Here is a 19,128-nt window from a genome sequence, read left to right as displayed (position 1 = left end):
GATAAATAAGTGGCAAACCATTTTTCATTTTTCCTAATCAAGAGCTTTTCTATAGGATTTGGAGTAAAGTTTATCCTACAATCTGGAATACAATTGTAAGTATTTCCAGTGCTGAAACTGAGTAAAATTATACATAGCTGAGCCATCGAGAAGATTTCTTATAAACTAAATTCCGGCATCACTCCAGATCCTCCATTCAAAGGATTTCCCTCCGATCCTGATCACTTTATTATTCCCATTTTCAGATTTACTATTCACTTTAACATTAAATATAATTGCTTCTTATTGTACGCTGGACCAGTGTACTGCACCCTCATTACACCTCCACTACCTCTGTGTGCTGTGTTGCTGTGTAAGTTGTCAAACCAGTGTCACAGAGAGGAAATTCCTGCATACTTATTGCACTTGGAGAATAAAGTGATTCTGGTACAAAACCTTTCTTTGTCAAACTTCATTTGACAGCATTTGCTGACTTGAGGTCAGGCTGGCAGAGAAGTTCTTCATCTTATCTAAATGTGCGGCGGAGCGCTCATCTCACCAGGCAAAGGATCTTGGATGTCTTACGTTACATATAATTTACCCATAACCCAAAAGTAAACAAACCTAATGAAGACTGGTGGACTACGGTTTAACAATATCATTTCAGAAGAAAATGATAAAAGCCTGGAAAAAACTGAAATCATGTCAAACAAAACAACACCAGTTAGACAGATGTGCATATAGGTCATCTGTCTCTTAATACTACTGTATGTGCAATAAAAGCTCTGAAAAACTCATATTGTGGCCCAAGACATGGAGGGAATATTTAATTTTGTAAACTTTCACGTCCATTAAATGAATATAATCCCCTCACAAATTTGCAATATTGTTCATGGATACGCACATTATTTGTTTAGTCAGTAGCAAATGAAAATAAGTAGGGAGGATACTGGTGACACAATGTAATAATTGCTCTCCAACACCAAGGCCGCATGATGACACTGTGATGGTAGAGAGACCCGGCCTCTCCCAGGGGGGATGAGGGTTCAGTCTCCCCCTGAAGGAGCACGGCGCTCTTGGGTTTCATATCACAACAGCCCCGGCCGGGCAGGACCACCGCTTCACTGGCATACGCCGCTCTCTCCGAGACAAAACTCCCCACCAGCCCAGTACAGTCAAAACACACCCTCCAGACATGTGTAAGTGAAAGATAGAAGCAAAATAAATAGACAGACGTGCATTTCCTGCCAGGGAGCCACTCTCGGGCTCCGACTATTTGTTTTGACATTCATTAACTTATCATTTCCAGGCAGCGGACCAGCTAGGAACCTCCGAGCCTGAGGTTCACCGCCTCCGGTAGGGCAGTGTTTGCGGACGGACGCCTCAGCTCTCCAAATTCAAATACACAGACAAGGCCATTATAATCCACGACTGAAAATAAAGAAAACAACGTTCTAATTCTAACACCAATGTTTGTGCTCTGCTCATAAAAGCAGTAATTTCAGGCCCAAAGTTTGCCAGCAAGAGCTAAATACATCCGAAGAATAGGGAAATTTCACTTAAATTTCTGGACTTTATTAAACTTTACTCTTAAGCACAGCAAAAGTGGAAGAAGCAAGTCCCTTCAAAATATTCTTCTATTTTCCTTTCTCACAAAAAGGGAATCATAGAAACTGCAACAAATACAGTTTAGCATTCTTCAAAAACAAAACAATCGAATCCACAAGTATTAAAGGTCCTGGTTCTTATTTCCTGCCATCATTTGCATATGAAGCGTGTCATTTGCTGAAGGTTTGGGACTTTGTTCCATGTGTTTTGGTGCTGGCTGCGGTCACGTTAAGGCAGCGATACCCGAGCATAATGAACATAATGGAACCGCCTGGAGATATTTGGGCTGGGCCTCCTCCTATTGCTCTTAATTAATTTTCAGAAGAGGGAGCCCAAGTTTAGAGCCGAGGTTAAAAAGAACACCTGCAGGGGATTTCAGTGCAGGGGATAAAATAGCACTATAAATAAAACAGTAGAAACTCGTCTTTATGGGAGAAAAAGCGGCCACTTCACACTGAAACACAGCGGACAAACTCTTAAAGAGGTACTTTGGGACTCCACATTTGTGTTCATTTTCAAGACTTTTCATGGTAACACCAATACACACTGGCACAAAGTAGGCTGTAATTAACATATGTTGTGTTTAAAAGTAACACAAATGTGTGTCCTCCCCGAACTAGGCACATTTGGAAAACAGAAAGGAAAACAATAATCAAAAAAGTAAAAAAAAATAATAAGCTAATCTGTCTTGTTGCTTTGGTCATTGGGTGAGGGAAGCAGAAAAGGTGTCTTGGCTGTGGAAGAGTATGCGTGTTACTTGCACACTTTGTCCCTCTTCTTGCCCCCTCCCCAGCCGCCGCTCAGCTGGACGGGACTGTCCCGGTAAGAGATGCGCTCTTTTTTTGACGGGACAGACGGGACTCTTTGAGGAGATGGCACCTCTTTTCCTGTAGAGAGAGCATGGAAGGGAAACACGTTGAAGAAGAATTACTCCAATATAACACAAAGCATCTGAGAATGATGTGTCACTGTGGAATTTTAAGTTGCTATGAGTCTGTACAATGCTGTAAAATACTGAGCATGCACATAGAGAATGTTAGTGCTGCTGTGAAACTGTTAAGATGCAAATAATGTCTAAAAAGTTCCATGTTGATCTACATGCAACACATAGACTTAAAGTGGTAATCCACGAGATTCTTGTTATTTTTATTTTAGCGACATCTTTGTTGCTCAGCGCTCACTGCTGTGGTGTTTCTGCTCCGCACTTCCCACAGATCACCTGTCAATCAAATCAAGTGTGGGGGCGGGACTGTGACGTCTTTTTCCTTGGATTTCCTGTTGATGCAGTTTGAGTTTCTTGTAGGTGGCGCTCTTTTCTTTGTCTGTTCAGCCATGGTGGCTATCGCTGCTCATGCTAACTACTCAGTTCTTCTTCTATTTATTCCAAACAAAACGCTGTTGCTGCTGCCAGAAAACTAAAGTCCATCACTTCCTGTGCACTGGAGGATTTTTCCCTGGAAAGGCCAACTCGACACCAGGTGTTCATGCTACGTTCCAGAGACGTCGTAAAGTCAGAAATTCTAACTTCCTACTAGAGCAGTAGTAGTTTTCCAAAATGCAGTTGTCACGTCAACATGGCGGCACACACTGTGAACGCCACACAGCTTTACTTTTAGAAGGTTTATAATCCTCAAAATACATTTCATTTTGATTTTCAGCATTGTATGACTTGAAAGCACCTGGTGTAGTAAATGATTAAACACATACATTTACAATTTAAATTTGCACTTTCTCTATGCTAACTAGCTAGCTACTGTTGTCAGATATCATTGACACAACATTAGCTGTTGCATGAGGAAAGGATTTACGTTGGGCGACTTAAAAATGTTTCTTCTCTATCTTTTCCGATCTGAACCACTGGAACGCATGGAGGTTGTAATGACATCCTACCAGCTGGGAATGTCTGACTTCCGACTTCCGAACAAAGCATTAAAACAGTCAATGCGGTAGAAACGCTTCCATGAACTGAATATAGGTTCAGTCTCTACTGCGTTATATCAACTGGCGATAGAGAGTATAGCAAAACGGAAAATGTCATGGGTTATTTTGCTAAAAGTGCACAATTTGGACCTCGTTGTGGAGAAAAAGATGTCTGTGATCTCCGTCTCAGCAGACTAAAGAGTGCACGATATTAATAGCAAACTACTGTATATAGTAAAGACTTAAGTCGGAGGAGGTAAGGAGTGTTTGTGTGCTCCTTGCTCTCCCAGGAGCGCTGTATGCTGTAGGAGAGGCCCTTCCATTTCACCTGGGGATCAGTACAAAGCTCTCCAAACACAGAGAACAAAGGCAGTGCTTCTAGCAGGCATGATGCGTTCCACGTGTAGAGCCCGGGCCGGCGGTCTCCACGGCCGCCCCACACAGGGAGCCGAACAGCGGGGAAGGCTCTGGAGGAGGTGGGGGGCCCGGGACGCATCGCAGGTACTGACCCAGCTCCAAATACCTGCACAGCTGGTCCCCCGTATAGTGTGTCCATCCACTCGCAATGCGACTGGAGTCATACCTAATCGTACCTCTCAAGTTTTTGATTTACCTCGTGTTCGTGATATAACACTGAGCTTCTGCAGGCTTCTTATTCCTGTCCTCATGGTTAGATTTGTGTGATGTAGTTTAAAAGGCAGTCAAGACAGACCGCCACGGTCTTCTGTGTTTATTTTGAGAAACTTTCGGCCAGCTTTGGTGACTGAATTTAGTTTAATAAAGACTTTTGCTCAATTATCGGTTCCAAATCAGGAACAGAGGCCAAAACAAATAGTTTTACCGATGCACATGTTGCTAATTTCAACGCAAGTTGTGCGGTCATGCTATTAAATGTACGGAAATAAATAAATGGCCACACATTTGACCCAACCGCTGTGACCAAACAAATTGTTTTCGATCATTTTACTCTATTAGGGTTGAACAGAGGACAAAATTGAGGGAGCAGATACGCAACTTAAGTGGTTTCCTCTGCACAAGTAATGAAAATATTTTGTGAGCCTGGAAACGCATTTTATGGCACCGCCCCAGCAAGCGGTGAGTATCGCATTGCAATAGGTTATAGAGTAGGTTATAGAGTATTTACATAGTCTTTACTGCTATGGCAAACTAAGTGAACCCTCTGACTTTAAAGCTTCACTTTGATGTGCGTATGCCACTTCAGGGGCAAAGGAAATACAACTTTTTGATAAATACAATTTGCTTCTTTTCAGGCACTGAGTCATGTAGGCCACTAAAAAAAGATTTGAGTCTGTCGAACTGCATTCCTTCTTTCCTGGTGAGTTCACTCAAGCAGCCCATTTCCTCAGTGATATGACTTTTTGATGATGTACCATCGAGACCATTAGATGCCCTTTCCAAGTTTATGAAATATCTAATTGGCTTTTTGAGAAATGCGCCTGCCTTACACATACATACATATTTCAATTTGCCCTAGACAATTCGATAAGTGGTGTTTTCATCGGCGCGGACAGAGAGCCTTTCTTTCACCCTCCCGTACTCCGAGAGTTGAACAACAGCCTGCCTGCTTAGCACGAAGAGGCTCGCTCCTGCTGCCGCCGCCGCTGCTGCTGCACCTCGTGGATATCATTTTGAAATCATCATCGGAATCTAATTTGGCTTCGTTAGCGGGGACAGGGCTTTCCTTCACTGGGATTCCTGGGCTTGTTTAATGTGGTCATCTGCTGTCAGTCTGTCAGTAGCATCTTTGTCACTCAAGCTCCTGAGCCCCGGCGCTCCTGACAGAAGGGCCAGTCATTCTTCACTGAAAGGACTGACTTTTTCTGCCTGTTTCCTGTCAGAGGAGAAATTCACGGCACTCTGTCCCCGGCCCGACCCTGTGCCCCCCCCCCCGCCCCACCCTCCCCTCCCCTCCTGAACCGAACGGCCAACAGACTGACTCAGGGCCGAATAAGCAATGCCCATTATCCCTGGCTTGGCACACACAGGTCTGTATAACCCGAGACCCATGGGTGCAAGTGTGCATACACAGGAACATGCACACGTCTGCACACACACACACACACACACACACACACACACACACACACAAGCTCCAGTCCCCTTCACTCTATGATGTGATGATTGTATTAATATAGCGGGAGATGTGTTTATCAGCAACTGTCTTTACAAATATATTGTATGTCACATTAATGGATAGTACAATACTGATGTACAAATACGCACAACACACTTAGTTTTGCATACAGTGGATACTGTGTCTCTACTGATGTTTACTTTGACTGCTGACTTAATTAAATTACTGTATTTTTGTGTTATAGTACACCATTTTTCTGTCATATCAATAGAAATAAAAAGGGTTTTTTTTAAAGTCAGCTCATTCATACTTAATAATATAAAATGTAATGGATAATATATTTTTGGGGCACATAGTCCATATTTTCCACTGTTCAGAGAGAAATAATCAGTAGAATCTGAGTTTGGGTTTGAGGCCTAACGTCCCAGAACCTGAAATTCTCTCATTAACTTCTAAATTAAGCATAGACATGACTGCACATGCCAAGCTGTCCCTAAATTACCTCTATTACTATTTATCTGGCTTACCCATTCTTGTTGCCACAATATGGCATGACATAAAATTAAACACAGAGTCCGTGACACAAATAATTTACTCCAAGAGCGCAGTTGTGTCCCAAGTTTCAGATCATTTCAAGAATATTCTTTTTGTGAATTCTGACCTCAGCGGAGTCGAAAAGTAACAGAGTGAGTTTGGGTAGAAAAACTGCAGTGAAGTTTGCACAAAAGACTCACTTGCGTGCCCCCAAGAGTTTCTGCGAGGATAATTGTGCTCTTTGCGAGGCTGGGAGGCTGAACTGCTGTTGGCCCACAATCCACTGGCCTGATCTGGACGTTCTCTGTATCCTGGGCCTGCCTGTACGCACCACACACACACACACGCACACACACACGCACACACAAAAATGAGGCCCAACATGACACTTCTCACGCAACCGGCCCCGCATTTTTGAAAAACATTCAATAACCAACTGCTCGGCAGGCTGAACGTATCTAAGGAACAGGAGGAAGGGGGTGGTTCCTCTTGCCAGTGATCATAACTCAAACTGCTCTATAACGGCACGGGGAGACCTGCGGTTTCCGACTTCAAAGACCTCATGAGCATCAGTATCGTTCTCCAGTCCAGGCAAACCGCACTGAAGTGACACTGGGATTTCTACAAGTGAAATGAAGAAATTGCAGCCAGTTGATCCAATTGAAAGTGTCAGTACTCTGGAGCTAAACCTCAGAACCCTACCCCCCCCCCCCCCCCCTTCTTTAAAATGAAGCTGATGAGACAAGCTCCAGGAGGGGGGGAACCTACAGCGCGGGACTTGACTGTGACTAGTGAATGTAAACAATACATACCTCCGCGTACGGGGGGGAGCCGAGGGGGTTGTACTCACCACAAGCTGCACTCTGCCTCCGTTCAGTACGTCCGGGTCAATCTCCGGTAAGAAACGCTCGCTGAGGATGAGACAAAAAAAAACAAAAACGGCCAAATGTTTGGGCTATTAGCGGTCGGCGTGCTTCGATTCCATTCAGCAGTTTCCCCTCTTCGATTCAATGCAATTACCTCTGACAGATCATAACGTAAACACAGATGGCATGTATGATAATCTTAATGTCTATTTGTTAGGTGGGGTAGGGGGTAAGGGGCATGGGCTTATATGCTCACTGCTTGTTTTACAGACCCTTTATGGGTATAGTTTTTATAAGAATGTGGAATTATGTTGAAGTGACAGGTCTACCTGTTCTTAATTCATTCTGGTGAGACTTTCCCTCTCTGCCTTAAACTCAGCATTGAGTAAATTTAATTTGATAAACAGGCAACGCTGTGAAAAATTTCTAGCTGTAAACATAACCCAGCATGCTCTACCCCCCCATCACCACCACCACTCTGTTAAAAACTCATTAATCAAAATAAGAAGGTAAAAACAAATGATTAGTGTTAAGAAATTTGATTCCAGCAATGATAGCAGCTCATTAAAACTATTTAATCTGCATAATATAACGACAAAACAGCATGTACTGTCGTTATTATTTATTTAGGCTGAACATAAATTCCTAACCTGCAGTAAGGGCCTCACCTCTCTGAGTGCCTGTCAGGCGGAGCAGCCTGGCTGTGCAGCCACTGGTACGTACGTTCCTGCTTCAACCGCACTTGCTCTGCCTGCTGAAGGCCCAGCTCGGCCTCGCCAACTGCACTTGACAGAAAACATCAAATAAACGTCACGGCCGATTATTTTTCCTCCGTCTCCTCTCGGCGGTTAAAAAACATCCTCGATGACAGTGGCAGCTCCCAATGAGCCGGCTGCCCGGTCAGCCGGCTGTTGGGGAGAGGGGTGGCGCGTTTCCAAATGACAGGGGGCGTAATCAATACTGCGGCGAAGGGCTTGTGTTAACAGATGCTCACCAACTTAACAAGCTCAACAAATAAACAGCTCATGGGCCTGATCTGTGGCAACGTTTGACATGTCTCACTGCAATTACAGCCGGCCAAGGTTTCCCGGAGCGGGGAGAGATCAGTGGCCAAAGCTCCCGGCGTTTATGTTTGGGCTTAAGGTAGTGTATTTGTTTGGAGGACTCAGGGGCATTGCTATAATAGACTTAAAGTTGCTGAAAGATGCAACAGGAGTGACTCTGCTTTTTTTCCCCCAGCGATGGCGGGGGCTGGTGGGTCTTTGTAAAATTCAATTCAAGCACCGTTCCAAAAGTGTGTTAAGGCGAGGGATCTGAAGGGCCGCTGATTTACGAGTAATGCTGAAATCCCATAATAAGGTTCGTAATTCAAAGTAAACATTTACGTCGTGCCGACAGTAATGCTGCCGTAGATGGGTGTGAGCTGATAATGAATTTTGACAGCCCAATGCTGGAACTAATGATGCATTTATTTAAGTCATTTTCATGCTTTTGCCGAGCCGTAAAAAAGGGGAGAAAAGCTTTACAGTTTTCATGGGTTAATTGAGAAGCCCCACTAAAAATGTCAAGTGATAGATGCTTCCCCCGGGGCAGCAGAGGCCAGGAAATGGCTACTCACACTTCCCAAAGCTGAAAATACACACAGACAGGGCACACGCAGTCCAGAAAAACCCTCAGAGAAATGAGCATAAACTCTTTTTACAGCAACTTGCTCACATACTTATTATCAACAGCGTATGACCCCAAGCAAGACAGTCTACACCACAGTCTTGTATCACATCTTTCCTGTCTTTCCCCCATTTTTTTTTTTTTATATGTCATTCATTGATCGAAACTAGTACAAAGGAAAACAACAGATCATGAGAAAAATGTGAGTTGCTGAAGATGAAATCCCCGGAGGTGAATCCGTAGAGTAGCAACCACATGTTCAGGTCTGCGGTGCGAGATGTGAGCCGCGGCAAAGGTTCACATTCATGTTACAGTTCAGTAGCATCGAGAGAAACTCCTCTCTCCCCTTTACCCTCTGAACCCGCCGCTCAACCCCCCCCCCCCCCCCCCCCCAACCTCCTGAGTCCCCCTCCAGTCCTCCTCCAGGACATCAGGAGGGGGCCTACAGGAGTCACGCCTGTTAAGAGGGGCTCTTAAGCGCATTAAGCAATCTCCAGGTCTCTATCGAGGAGGAGGTGGGGAGGTGAGGTGGGGAGGGGAGGTGGGGAGGTGGGGGGGGTGGTCTGACATGATATCAGAGAATCAGTGCTCTCAGACTGGGGAGGGGGGGTGGAGGCTTTGGCCCGCAGCTACCAAGAGCTAAAGGAGAGACACGATGCTGGCACTTTAGAGGCTGTTAGGGCCTCCTCCCCTTCCACTCCACTGCCGAAACAAACAAGTCGGGGTCAGGTGTTGGGCGACGACCACTGCGGTCAGCTTCTTTTTTCATGACTTTTAAGCGCATTTTATAGTCAAACGTAATGTAAAGCGCGAATGTAAACAATGCAGCTGCACTTACGTTTACGTTTTTATACTTCTGCGTTGATGTGCTTGTAGCATGTCTTTGAAATCCCGTACACAGGGTGGCAGTGTTTAAAAAAAAAATATATCGCACCGAAACATAGAAGAAGAGAGGAACAGGAAGCAGACGTGACAATCACCGCTAAAAACAAACATGGACGTGACTAAAGCAACGCAGCTGGAGGAATGGGGTGTGTTGAAGAGTTGGATGCTGTCATGATCGCCCCTATGATCAACCAATCAGAGTGTGCGACTCGGCGTAGACTCGAAGCCAAGTTGAGATTCTTGGGCAGGTACGCAACACCTCCGCTGAGACCCTTTTCAACCCCAAACACGTGTCAAATAGCGTCAGTTTACATGCAGAGACGCTATTTTCATTAAAGGATAAAATGCGCTTTATTGTAGATGTTATGAGAAACGGTACAGATGACAGCAGAGGGCTCGCCTTGAGAATGCCTGTCAAAGCACTGCATCAGAGACAAAGAAATTGGCCACCTTGAAAGCAACACAATCATCAAGAGAGCCTTGAGAGTCGGAAGTAGTCCGAGAGTCCAAAGAGAGGCAAATCTCTCCCTCCATCTCTTTCTGCCGTGGCCTCCTGCCCCGAGATGGAGAGATGATTTGGCATTGTGACGTCCACAGCCAGACTTAAAAGGGAGGGGAAAGGTGGGGGGGTGGGGAAGGAGTGGGGGGGCGGGTAGGTCAACTTTTATCATAGGGGCCTGTCTTTCCTCTGCAACCCCCCCCCCCACCAACCCCTTACGCCCCTAACCCCACCCGCCAGGGTCAAGGCCTCACATCCAGACAGCAAGCCGCTCGGTCATCCAGCAGTCAGAGGGACGCTGTAAAAACAGCGTTTGCCAACAGGCGGTGGAGTGACTGAAGTGACTGGTCTCTCTCTCTCTGGTGCAAGTCCAATGCTGTCATGAGCATAAAATACCATTTTATGAGCTGCAGAGAAATCCATTTCATGTGCTTGCTTGTCATTTCATGTTTACAGTAAAAATAAAATAAAATATAATAAAATAAATTGTACCTCTATGAAGTTTAACTTTAACTCTCTCTTTTAGAGCGACTAGAACACTGCACTATTGTGTTTTTAAAATAGTCATGAATGACTCCCATTGCTTCTCTTAAAACCATATCTTGTTATCAGTTATCAGTGCTCTCTCTTGCAGCAAACTTTTTAGGATGTTTTGAAAGATTCTCAGAATGTTTCAATGAAACAAAGAAACAATCACTTCCAAATCCCTTTGAATCAATTATTCAAACAAACCTCCAGGTTTACTTTCACTATTTTACCAGTCAACAGGATTTACAGTATAGTCAATGAAAATGATGTGACTGATGATGTGAAAATTTACCAGCATTTGGCTGATGGCAGGTGGTAATTTCCCACCTTTAATTCCTCTTTCTATATGTTTTTGGAAAAGTTGAGATAATTTCTTTGCAACCTGAAGCCCAAAGGGTGGATCGCACGGTTGAGTGTGACAACATTGTTATGTTATCATGCGTTTATTTTGAACAGCAGGTGAATCATGTCAGCCTTCCAGCAGCGTGATTCCTGATGCTGGAATCGTGTCTGAGAGCAGCAGAGCTGTGGATAAGCTCTCAGCCAACTGGCAGCCAAGGACAGGTTCCATCCAAAACGACCTATTGCGTTACAACAATATTTCCAGCACTGTATCTCTCCAGTATTCTTATCTCTCTCCTCCACCCTTGTCTTGATCATTCATCAAACAGGACTGGTGTTCTAGAGCATTGAAGTGAAGCAGCTACATCAGCTGATAAAGTAACAGGGGTCACTGGTTAGGACATCGCCCTTCCCTCTCTGCTTAATGCCACATGTCCTCAGTCGGTTTTCTGATCCGACTGAGAGGGATCCTGTAAAACGCGTAACTCAAACCAGCTCGGTTCTGGAGGAGACGACTCCCGCTGCCTTTTTACAGGGTGACCGGGAGGCGGCGGCGACAGCGGTGGCGATGGCGGCGTGTCGGGATCTGGCTCGGGGGTTCTGAGATCCCGAGCCCAGGCCTGCCTCCCCTCTTGCTCCCCTGGTCCTGACCTGTGGAAGGCACCCCCCCTCCTCCTCGGATCCATCCCCAGCGCCCGGGGCCTAGCCATCCCAGCTCAGCCAGCGCTCCCCGGCAGGGGCTAACGTTTCAGGCTTGGAGTCAAGCCCCTTCTGGAGGTGATTAGCCCCAAACCCATGACAGATTCTTTCCGAGATATCCGACGCGGCGTGTTTATTTTATCCGGGCTCTTTGTGTGGATGTGCTGGACATGAGTAACCCACTTGAAATGGGTATCGGCTTACATACCCGGAGAGGGAGAGAGAGAGGGAGAGAGTGGAGCAGGGCCGCTGAGCCACAAGGCGTTTTCTTTTAAAGGCAAAAAAATATAAAAATACACTTCCATTTTTTTTTTTTAGATGATCTGTATTGTTAAGTGTCTTGGGTCTGCAGATGTTGGAGGGAGGGTAAGACTGTATGCCTCTGATGCATTCCTCCTTGTTTTTTTTACTTCCTACCAACACCTTCCTCCCCCCCTCCCACCCACACACACACACACACCCCTCACCCACCCTCCCACTCTTCTTCCATCTCTTCCATCCAAACTAAGATCCAACCCCACCAAACAACCCTCATGTTGGAGAGCCAAGAGGGTATATATTTTTATTTCAGTCTGGAACCCCTCCGTGTCCTACCTCCCCAGCACTTAACTCGATTTCACACTTCAAGTCATCTACAAAGTCCGCCTGAAACACAATCATCTTGTTTATCATCCGTCATCCAAAACAACTTAATATCAGACTATTTACCACCATTCATGTGCGTTCAATTTCACCCCCGTAATCTCAGCACTTCTATTTATCTCGGGCAGTGGTGCTTTTCTCTCTGCGTAGTATTATGTTCGAGATGCACTGGCACACTTAAGAAAACATATACAGCCACGGTTCTGTGGGCAGCAGTCTAAGTTGCTCACAGGGACAAACATCCAATTCATTTTGCCCCCATCAAAACACCGAATTAGGATCGTCGAATTTCAGACACGCTCCGATTCATCTTCCACTCTGCAAATGCCATGCAAAATGTTAACTTGATTCTCAGAAAGCTTTTCATGATGTTTTGCAACATTTTCCAACAAAAGGGCATATAGACAAAACATAAAAAAGAGATAAGATAAACAGGTACAGGGGTCAAAGTTTGGATACCTGGATATTGAACAGATCTGTAGAGATTATTCATGTCAACCCAGGAAAGGTACCTGTTCAAATCAATGCAAGTATTTACAGAATAACTGCAGTATTTGCAGACGTTACTATAGGGTTACCACATGTCGTGCACACCTCAAGTCCTACCTTTTAAATAATCTCTCTTGTCTGGTGCAGGCCTCTTTCCTGCCTCCACTGGACCCAGCTGGTAAGTGCAGCTCCTGAACAAGGCCAGACGTACAGAGGGATCTAGGAGAGAGCGAGAGAGAGAGGGTCAAGGAAGGACAGGCAGAGGAGATCTAAAACCAGAAGCAGAAAACCAGAACCCAACATTCGGAAAATATTAGAACAGCGCTCTGGTTCCACTGAGGCAGATGCCATTAAGAGTTACGGCCGACATAGACCTGTGTGTCGGTAGAGCAAGATGACAAGAGCACTGCTATTGGAATCATGCATTTGCAATTCTGATCAAAGAGCAGCCTCCCTCTACATGACCGTGGCATGATGACCGTGGCAAGACTACTGTTTCTTGGACCAGAGCGGAGGTGAGGTCACCTTTCTGCTGCAGCCGCGCTCAGCCACTACAATGAAATGGAATGAAAGTCATCGCGGGACGACTTGTCAAGAGGTTTCTTGGCAGCGGTTATTTCCTACGCAGGCTCTCAAACGGGGCCCAATAGGAGGCGACAGGCCCTGGCTTCTGCTGTCTGTTATGGCTCGTTAACATACACTGGGTGGAAAGGTTCGCTGCTGTTGTGGCATGATGGTTCAAGGAACAAAGACAGGAATGAAAACAGGCAAAAATTAGTGCGGATTTTTTCCCTTTTAGAAAATGGATTTATGTCCCAACAGCAGCTCTTTCCATATTGTAAGGGATATTTTGTGTTAAAAGATTAGGAGCGAGGCTCTCTCCGTTGGGGAGATGGGAAGAGAAGTTGGTTCAGGTGTGGGAGGATCACTGGACAAAGGTAGCTGTGTAGTAAGGCGATTTAACAGGGAACGCTTGGGAGCCTGTGAACATGTCTGCCTTCATAATCTTCATATTCATACATTCTGATAAACGTGATGATGTATGACGATGATTCTGTTAAACCTGAACAATTACATACATACAAACACACCAGCAAAAAACACACACACTCAATACAAAGCTGAGGACATCTTAGTGTGGTGGATGCTGGGGTTATTCTTGTTCTGCACACTCTCACCCATAAGTTTCTTCTGCCGCTGCTTCTGCGACTTCATCTTCCTGGCCCTCTTGAGCATCAGGAGAGCTGTGTGGCTGTCAGTGAAGCCCCTGGAGACAACAGACACATAAGCAAGTCATACAGTCAATCCCACATACACACACTGGTGGAGATAAAAAAATAAATAAATGATATGAATGATAATATGAATGATAAGGAGTATTTACCACTCTTCTAGAATCTTCTCTGATCTTTCGGAGAGACCGCTGAGCATCGAGGTTGAAGCAGGAGATTTAGTTCTGAAATCACGATTATATTACATTACATTAGATTAGAGCTTTATTGTCATCAAAAAGGCAACATGAGATGCAGGAAAGTAGACATTCATAATTTAATATATCACCACATATATTCATTCAGCATCATATAAAAGCCAATCAATGACATCAGCTGATGATCAGAAGATGCTGGTGGATCGTTCTATCTATAGGAAGGGCATTACAGGTGGACAGGAATATGCTGTTAATTGTTTTATGCATGGCATCAGGGAGACTCAGTCACAGGGTATCGAAATACCTTAGTATGGCCAATAACGCTAGTCTGTGCAGTAAATGACACCGGTGTGGCTCTTGGTTGTCCTACCTGTTGGTGCCCTCTGGGGAAACTCTCTGCCCAGCAGAATCCACTTGTTCCCCAGACACCCAGGCCTGCTTGGGCCTCCATGGAAGCGGTGGTGGGAAGATGTACTGGGAGGGTTCAGGAAAGAGGCCAGGATGCTGAAATACATAGCCAGTATCAGAGTTGGAAAGTAAGTTACAACTACTCTTGTCACAGTATTTGAGATTTTTCTACGCAATTCCACTTTTAACAGTCTGTAATTACTTCAGACTTAGACTTAGACTCAGACGTAGACACAGAGTGCAATTTTGTCATTTTGTCATTGACAGCAGCCACTCTTTACATTAAATTAGATTTTCTTTCAAAATTCAAAAATGTAGGCATTTAGCAGATGCTCTTATCCAGAGAGATTACAAGTCACTAACATAAAATAAATAACCTAAAATAAGGGTTAGAGTAAAGAGTAATCTGTTGAGTACTCTATTAGTAGGATTTTGTTTAACTTCAGTAATTTATTCAATTCTGATTAATAAAATGTAACTTAGGTAACGTTACTTCTACTTGAGTAAAATATTTGAATCCTCTTTCCACTTCTGTTCAGAAGGCTGCAGTTTACTCTCTGTCTAGACTATGCAAAGTCCTCAGTATACCTCAGGGAAAATGAAATATAATGTATACAATAATGTCCAGTCACATTTAACTCAAGTGCGTGTTTTCATTTTAGGTATTTGGCTGACACTTTCAACCAGAGTGACTTTTCGCACTCAAGGAATGCTTATACGTAAGTCAAACTAGCAGCTTAACGATTCTCTAGGTCCCATTTTCTCTTTGTGGAAGCGCTAAATTGCTCATCCTTGCCTTTGATGTGTACGTTAGCGTCAACACATCGAGGCTGGCCACGCCGGCAGCTGCATCGCATCAGCTGGCCTCAACCGGCTACCATGATGTACAGCGCAGGGAGCGCTCCAAAGAAAAGAGCCAACGAGAGGTAAATGACGAAAAAAAAACACAGAGATAGTCCGCCGGTGTGAAAAATGACATCTGCTGGTGCTAAGGAAGCTTCAGGCCTCCAGGAAATAATTGTGTTTTTCAAGAGAGTAAATTTGAAGATTAATCAGGGAGAGCGAGAGTCCTGGAGGGGCCGAAAACCAAGAGGAGAGCGGGACGAGGCAGGAAAATAACTCTTCTGTTGACAGCGTACAGGGGCTGGTAAACCCCAAAATCCACTGGCCACTTTCACAGTTTTACCAGCCAACCAGGTTCTGACAATAGTGTAGAACTTCTGAATGACGGCTGGTTACTAGTCAGAGTGACCAAGCGATCACCCAGGACTGCTGCTTTACCTTCGGAGACAACGGCTGGTCTGAGACAGGGTGCATTCTGGGAGGTGAGTCCTCAGACAGCAGCAGTGTCCAGTCTTTCTCCAGCGCCGCCTTTTTGAAAATGAAATGAAAAGATTTGATAGACATTACAGTAACAACACAACAGAGGAGCAGCAACAAAGCAATGTGTCTTCAGATCCCCCAAATAAATTTATTGATGAAGGGAGTTCTTCAAAGTCAAGAGCTGGTCATAATGATAGCTACTGTGGATTTCTATGTGTGTGTGTGATGTGTATGTGTGTGTATGGGTGTGCACCTGTGTACAGGTTTGTGCATGTGTCTGTGTATGTACGTATGTTTCTTTGTTTGTATGTGTGTATTTGTGCAAATTTGTGTGTGTGCAGGTTTGTGTCTGTGCATGCGTGTGTGTATGTGTGTGTGTTTTGTGTCTCTTTGCATGCACATTTGCATTTGCCAGATTTGTGTGCATGTGTGTGTCTGTTTATGCATTTATGTGTGTATCTATGCAAATTTGGATGTGTGCAGGTTTGTGTGTATGTGTGTGTGTGTGTGTGTGTGTGTGTGTGTGTGAGTGAGTATCTGCATGGGCACAGGTTGGGGAATCACTCAACCACAAAAGTCAGGAACGCAGGAACATGCGTACACACCTCATCAAAAACAAATTCATCCAGGTCCACCTCCTCGAAGCCGTCCTCCTCCCCGGCGTCGGGGCGCGCGGCGGCGGCGGCGGCCCAGGCCAGAGCGGAGGCCAGCCTCTTCCTCAGAGCGAAACCCCTCCAGAACGCCTGGAGGCACCCGAGGAAGAACAGGCCGAACAGGCAGAAACGGCGTCATGAATCACGGGGCAAACGTAAATATTGTGTGTTATCCCATTAGGGAGATAAAACATGTTAACCTCTCTTTTAATTGCTGAGTGTTCTGCTGTCTGAACTCTGCGTGACTCCGGACTGCTCTGAGACAAATGGAGCTCCAGCGTGCCTCTAAATCCTCCAATTCCCAATGGATGGGGGGGGGGGGGCGGCACACTTCACTTCAAGTCGAGCCGGACAGGAATCCTAGAGCTCTCACTACCGCAGCTCTTTGGAATCTGATTAATCATTCTGCACTCCCCCCCCCACCCCCCACCCCAATCATCCACACCACCACCCCCCACCTCTACCTTAGAAGGGGGCCTAAAGGACCCATCAAACACTTTCTGTGTTGAGAAGGGGTTTGGGAGAAGTGTTGAGTAGCATGTTTTTCAAGGCAGCAGCTTGCACTTCTGCGCACAGGATTAGCCGAATAAGCCTCGATAGCACGTAAGAGTCCCGAAGATGGATGTTCAAGGGTGAAAAATTGACATTTTCAGGCATCCGCGGTGGGAAAGTAACACTAGCCGCCAGCCACAACACTGGAAAAGTTTGACTGTGACTGGTCAGGTTCTAACAGACACTTTGACAGGTTAACAACCAGTCTCTTTTCGATTCTAAAAAGCAGTGAGGCTAGTAAAATATAGAAATTTGGAAACCAACGGCCACTTTGAGTTAGTTTCCAGTACTGCAGACGTCCTTTAATTCACAAAGGAATTACACTGTTCCGACCTATAGACATAACTCTAATGAGTGTATTGGATGAACTGAATTAATAAATCACTCTTACCAATAAACCTAATAGGTTGATTGATTCAATTCATGTCAGAGATCACAAAAGATGTGGTCTTGCACGGCCAGACCTTTCTCCACACTGCTGTGCCAGCGCAGGAGAAAGGTCTGGAACCCACTATCGTTGTAGGATAAGGGGGAAAAAATTTTGATTGTTTGCATCTCTTAAACCAATCACACTCATCGGGGGCGTGGCTTCAGCCAAGGTGCTGTAATGCCGTCCTGAAACTGTTTTGGTGGAGGAACATATGGCATGAGGCGCATGGAAAAAAACATGTAATCTGGGGTCTGTGTGTCAAGAGTTTTAAAGATAAACGCATCAAGCACAATTTGATAATTGGTGTCCCTAAATTAAAGCTTGAGTACACTTTGCTCTAGAGGAGCTCACTGGACCTGTTGAGACCAACAAGGTTTTTTTTAGCCATATGTGGCTCTTGAAGAACTTTGTTAACCAGCTATCACAGAAGCAAGATCGCGGGTTAAGTCTGTGTCACTGGAGCTGCTGCTTCCAGAATTAAGCCATGTGCTTAATTCTGGCTGGCTGTGGCTGGTTTGCTTAAGGGGCTAAGTTTTTGTTGTAACAACAGATGGGGATGAAAAGAGCAGCACACAGGAAGCAGAAGGGGAGGAGCTTCCGCCTGAAACTGGCGGAGGCCTTATCCCAACGGCCAACCTCCTGTGAGTCAGGCTACAAAGAGCGTTGGACAGTTCCAATTCTTTTACCTGGATGACAGTTGCTGCGTAATCTAGGCCAACAACGCTCCTCTCAACACGGGGGGGTCCTGAGGCCACATTTCCTCCATCTCCTCCTCTTCCTCCTCCCTTCTCAGCTGTGGGGGGGCGGCTGATGTTCCCACATTTCTGTCTGTGTTTCCTCCAGTGCTGCTGAATCATGACCGCCGCTGTACTGCTCCAAAAAGGACACAGACACAGACAAATACACACACACACACACACACTGACACAATGAGGGATTTACATGATGTCATAGCACCTCCGTCTGTCAGAACATGAATTTATTTCTGAACAAACATCTGGAGAGCAGGACTCTGGAGGATTTAAGCCTGTCCAGAGCCACCCTTCATATCAAAGATGTATTGTCCTCCCAAAGATAGCAGCATGTTAATGATGAAGCTGCGTGTTAAAATGAATAAGATGTTCAACATCTTGTGCCGTAAATCACATGGAGGGGGCTCCGATGATGACAAATGCTCTGCAGCAGAAACTAATAAAAAGCTGAAGTGCTATAAAAAGAATTATAAAAAAAGAGGGGTACATTCAGCGTTCCATCTAAGGCAGTGGTGTCCAGTCCTGTGCCAAGGAAGAGTCTCAAGGTTTTCATTCCAACCAAACACTACATCAGCTAATTTCATTGATTGGTTCCTCCTCTCTGGTGGAAAGTGGACCAATTGGTGAAATCAGCTGCTGTAATGTAGTGGTTGGAATGGAGTAGAGCTGAACAATTAATCAAAAAATAAATCGAAATTGCAATATGAACTTTTGCAATTTCCAAATCGCAGAGGCTGCAATGAATTGCTTAAGAGGGAGGGGGCGTGCAAAATGGATTTGAACATGAAGGTGTGTTAGAGCTGCAGGTAATCTGTGGTCCAGTACAG

General features: G+C 45.2%; 1 protein-coding gene across 1 annotated transcript in view; it reads right to left on the bottom strand.

The window, feature by feature from the left end:
* Window positions 1-2,340: 2,340 nt before the first annotated feature.
* lrriq1 (leucine-rich repeats and IQ motif containing 1) overlaps window positions 2,341-19,128 on the bottom strand; it is a 37,627-nt gene continuing 20,839 nt past the window's right edge. Inside the window, exons 18-27 of the mRNA XM_078283035.1 lie at window positions 18,236-18,419; window positions 16,520-16,657; window positions 15,855-15,962; window positions 14,554-14,657; window positions 14,139-14,210; window positions 13,933-14,021; window positions 12,872-12,973; window positions 7,671-7,782; window positions 6,987-7,003; window positions 2,341-2,474 (exon numbers count right to left, since the gene is read on the bottom strand). Of these exons, the coding sequence (XP_078139161.1) occupies window positions 2,341-2,474; window positions 6,987-7,003; window positions 7,671-7,782; window positions 12,872-12,973; window positions 13,933-14,021; window positions 14,139-14,210; window positions 14,554-14,657; window positions 15,855-15,962; window positions 16,520-16,657; window positions 18,236-18,419 (1,060 nt within the window). The remainder of the gene's footprint in view (window positions 2,475-6,986; window positions 7,004-7,670; window positions 7,783-12,871; window positions 12,974-13,932; window positions 14,022-14,138; window positions 14,211-14,553; window positions 14,658-15,854; window positions 15,963-16,519; window positions 16,658-18,235; window positions 18,420-19,128) is intronic.

Source organism: Centroberyx gerrardi, chromosome 4 (genome assembly GCF_048128805.1).
Source record: "Centroberyx gerrardi isolate f3 chromosome 4, fCenGer3.hap1.cur.20231027, whole genome shotgun sequence".
Taxonomy (NCBI): Eukaryota; Metazoa; Chordata; class Actinopteri; order Beryciformes; family Berycidae; genus Centroberyx; species Centroberyx gerrardi.
The sequence above is the reverse complement of the archived record's forward strand: the minus strand, read 5'-3'. Positions and strand labels throughout refer to the sequence as shown.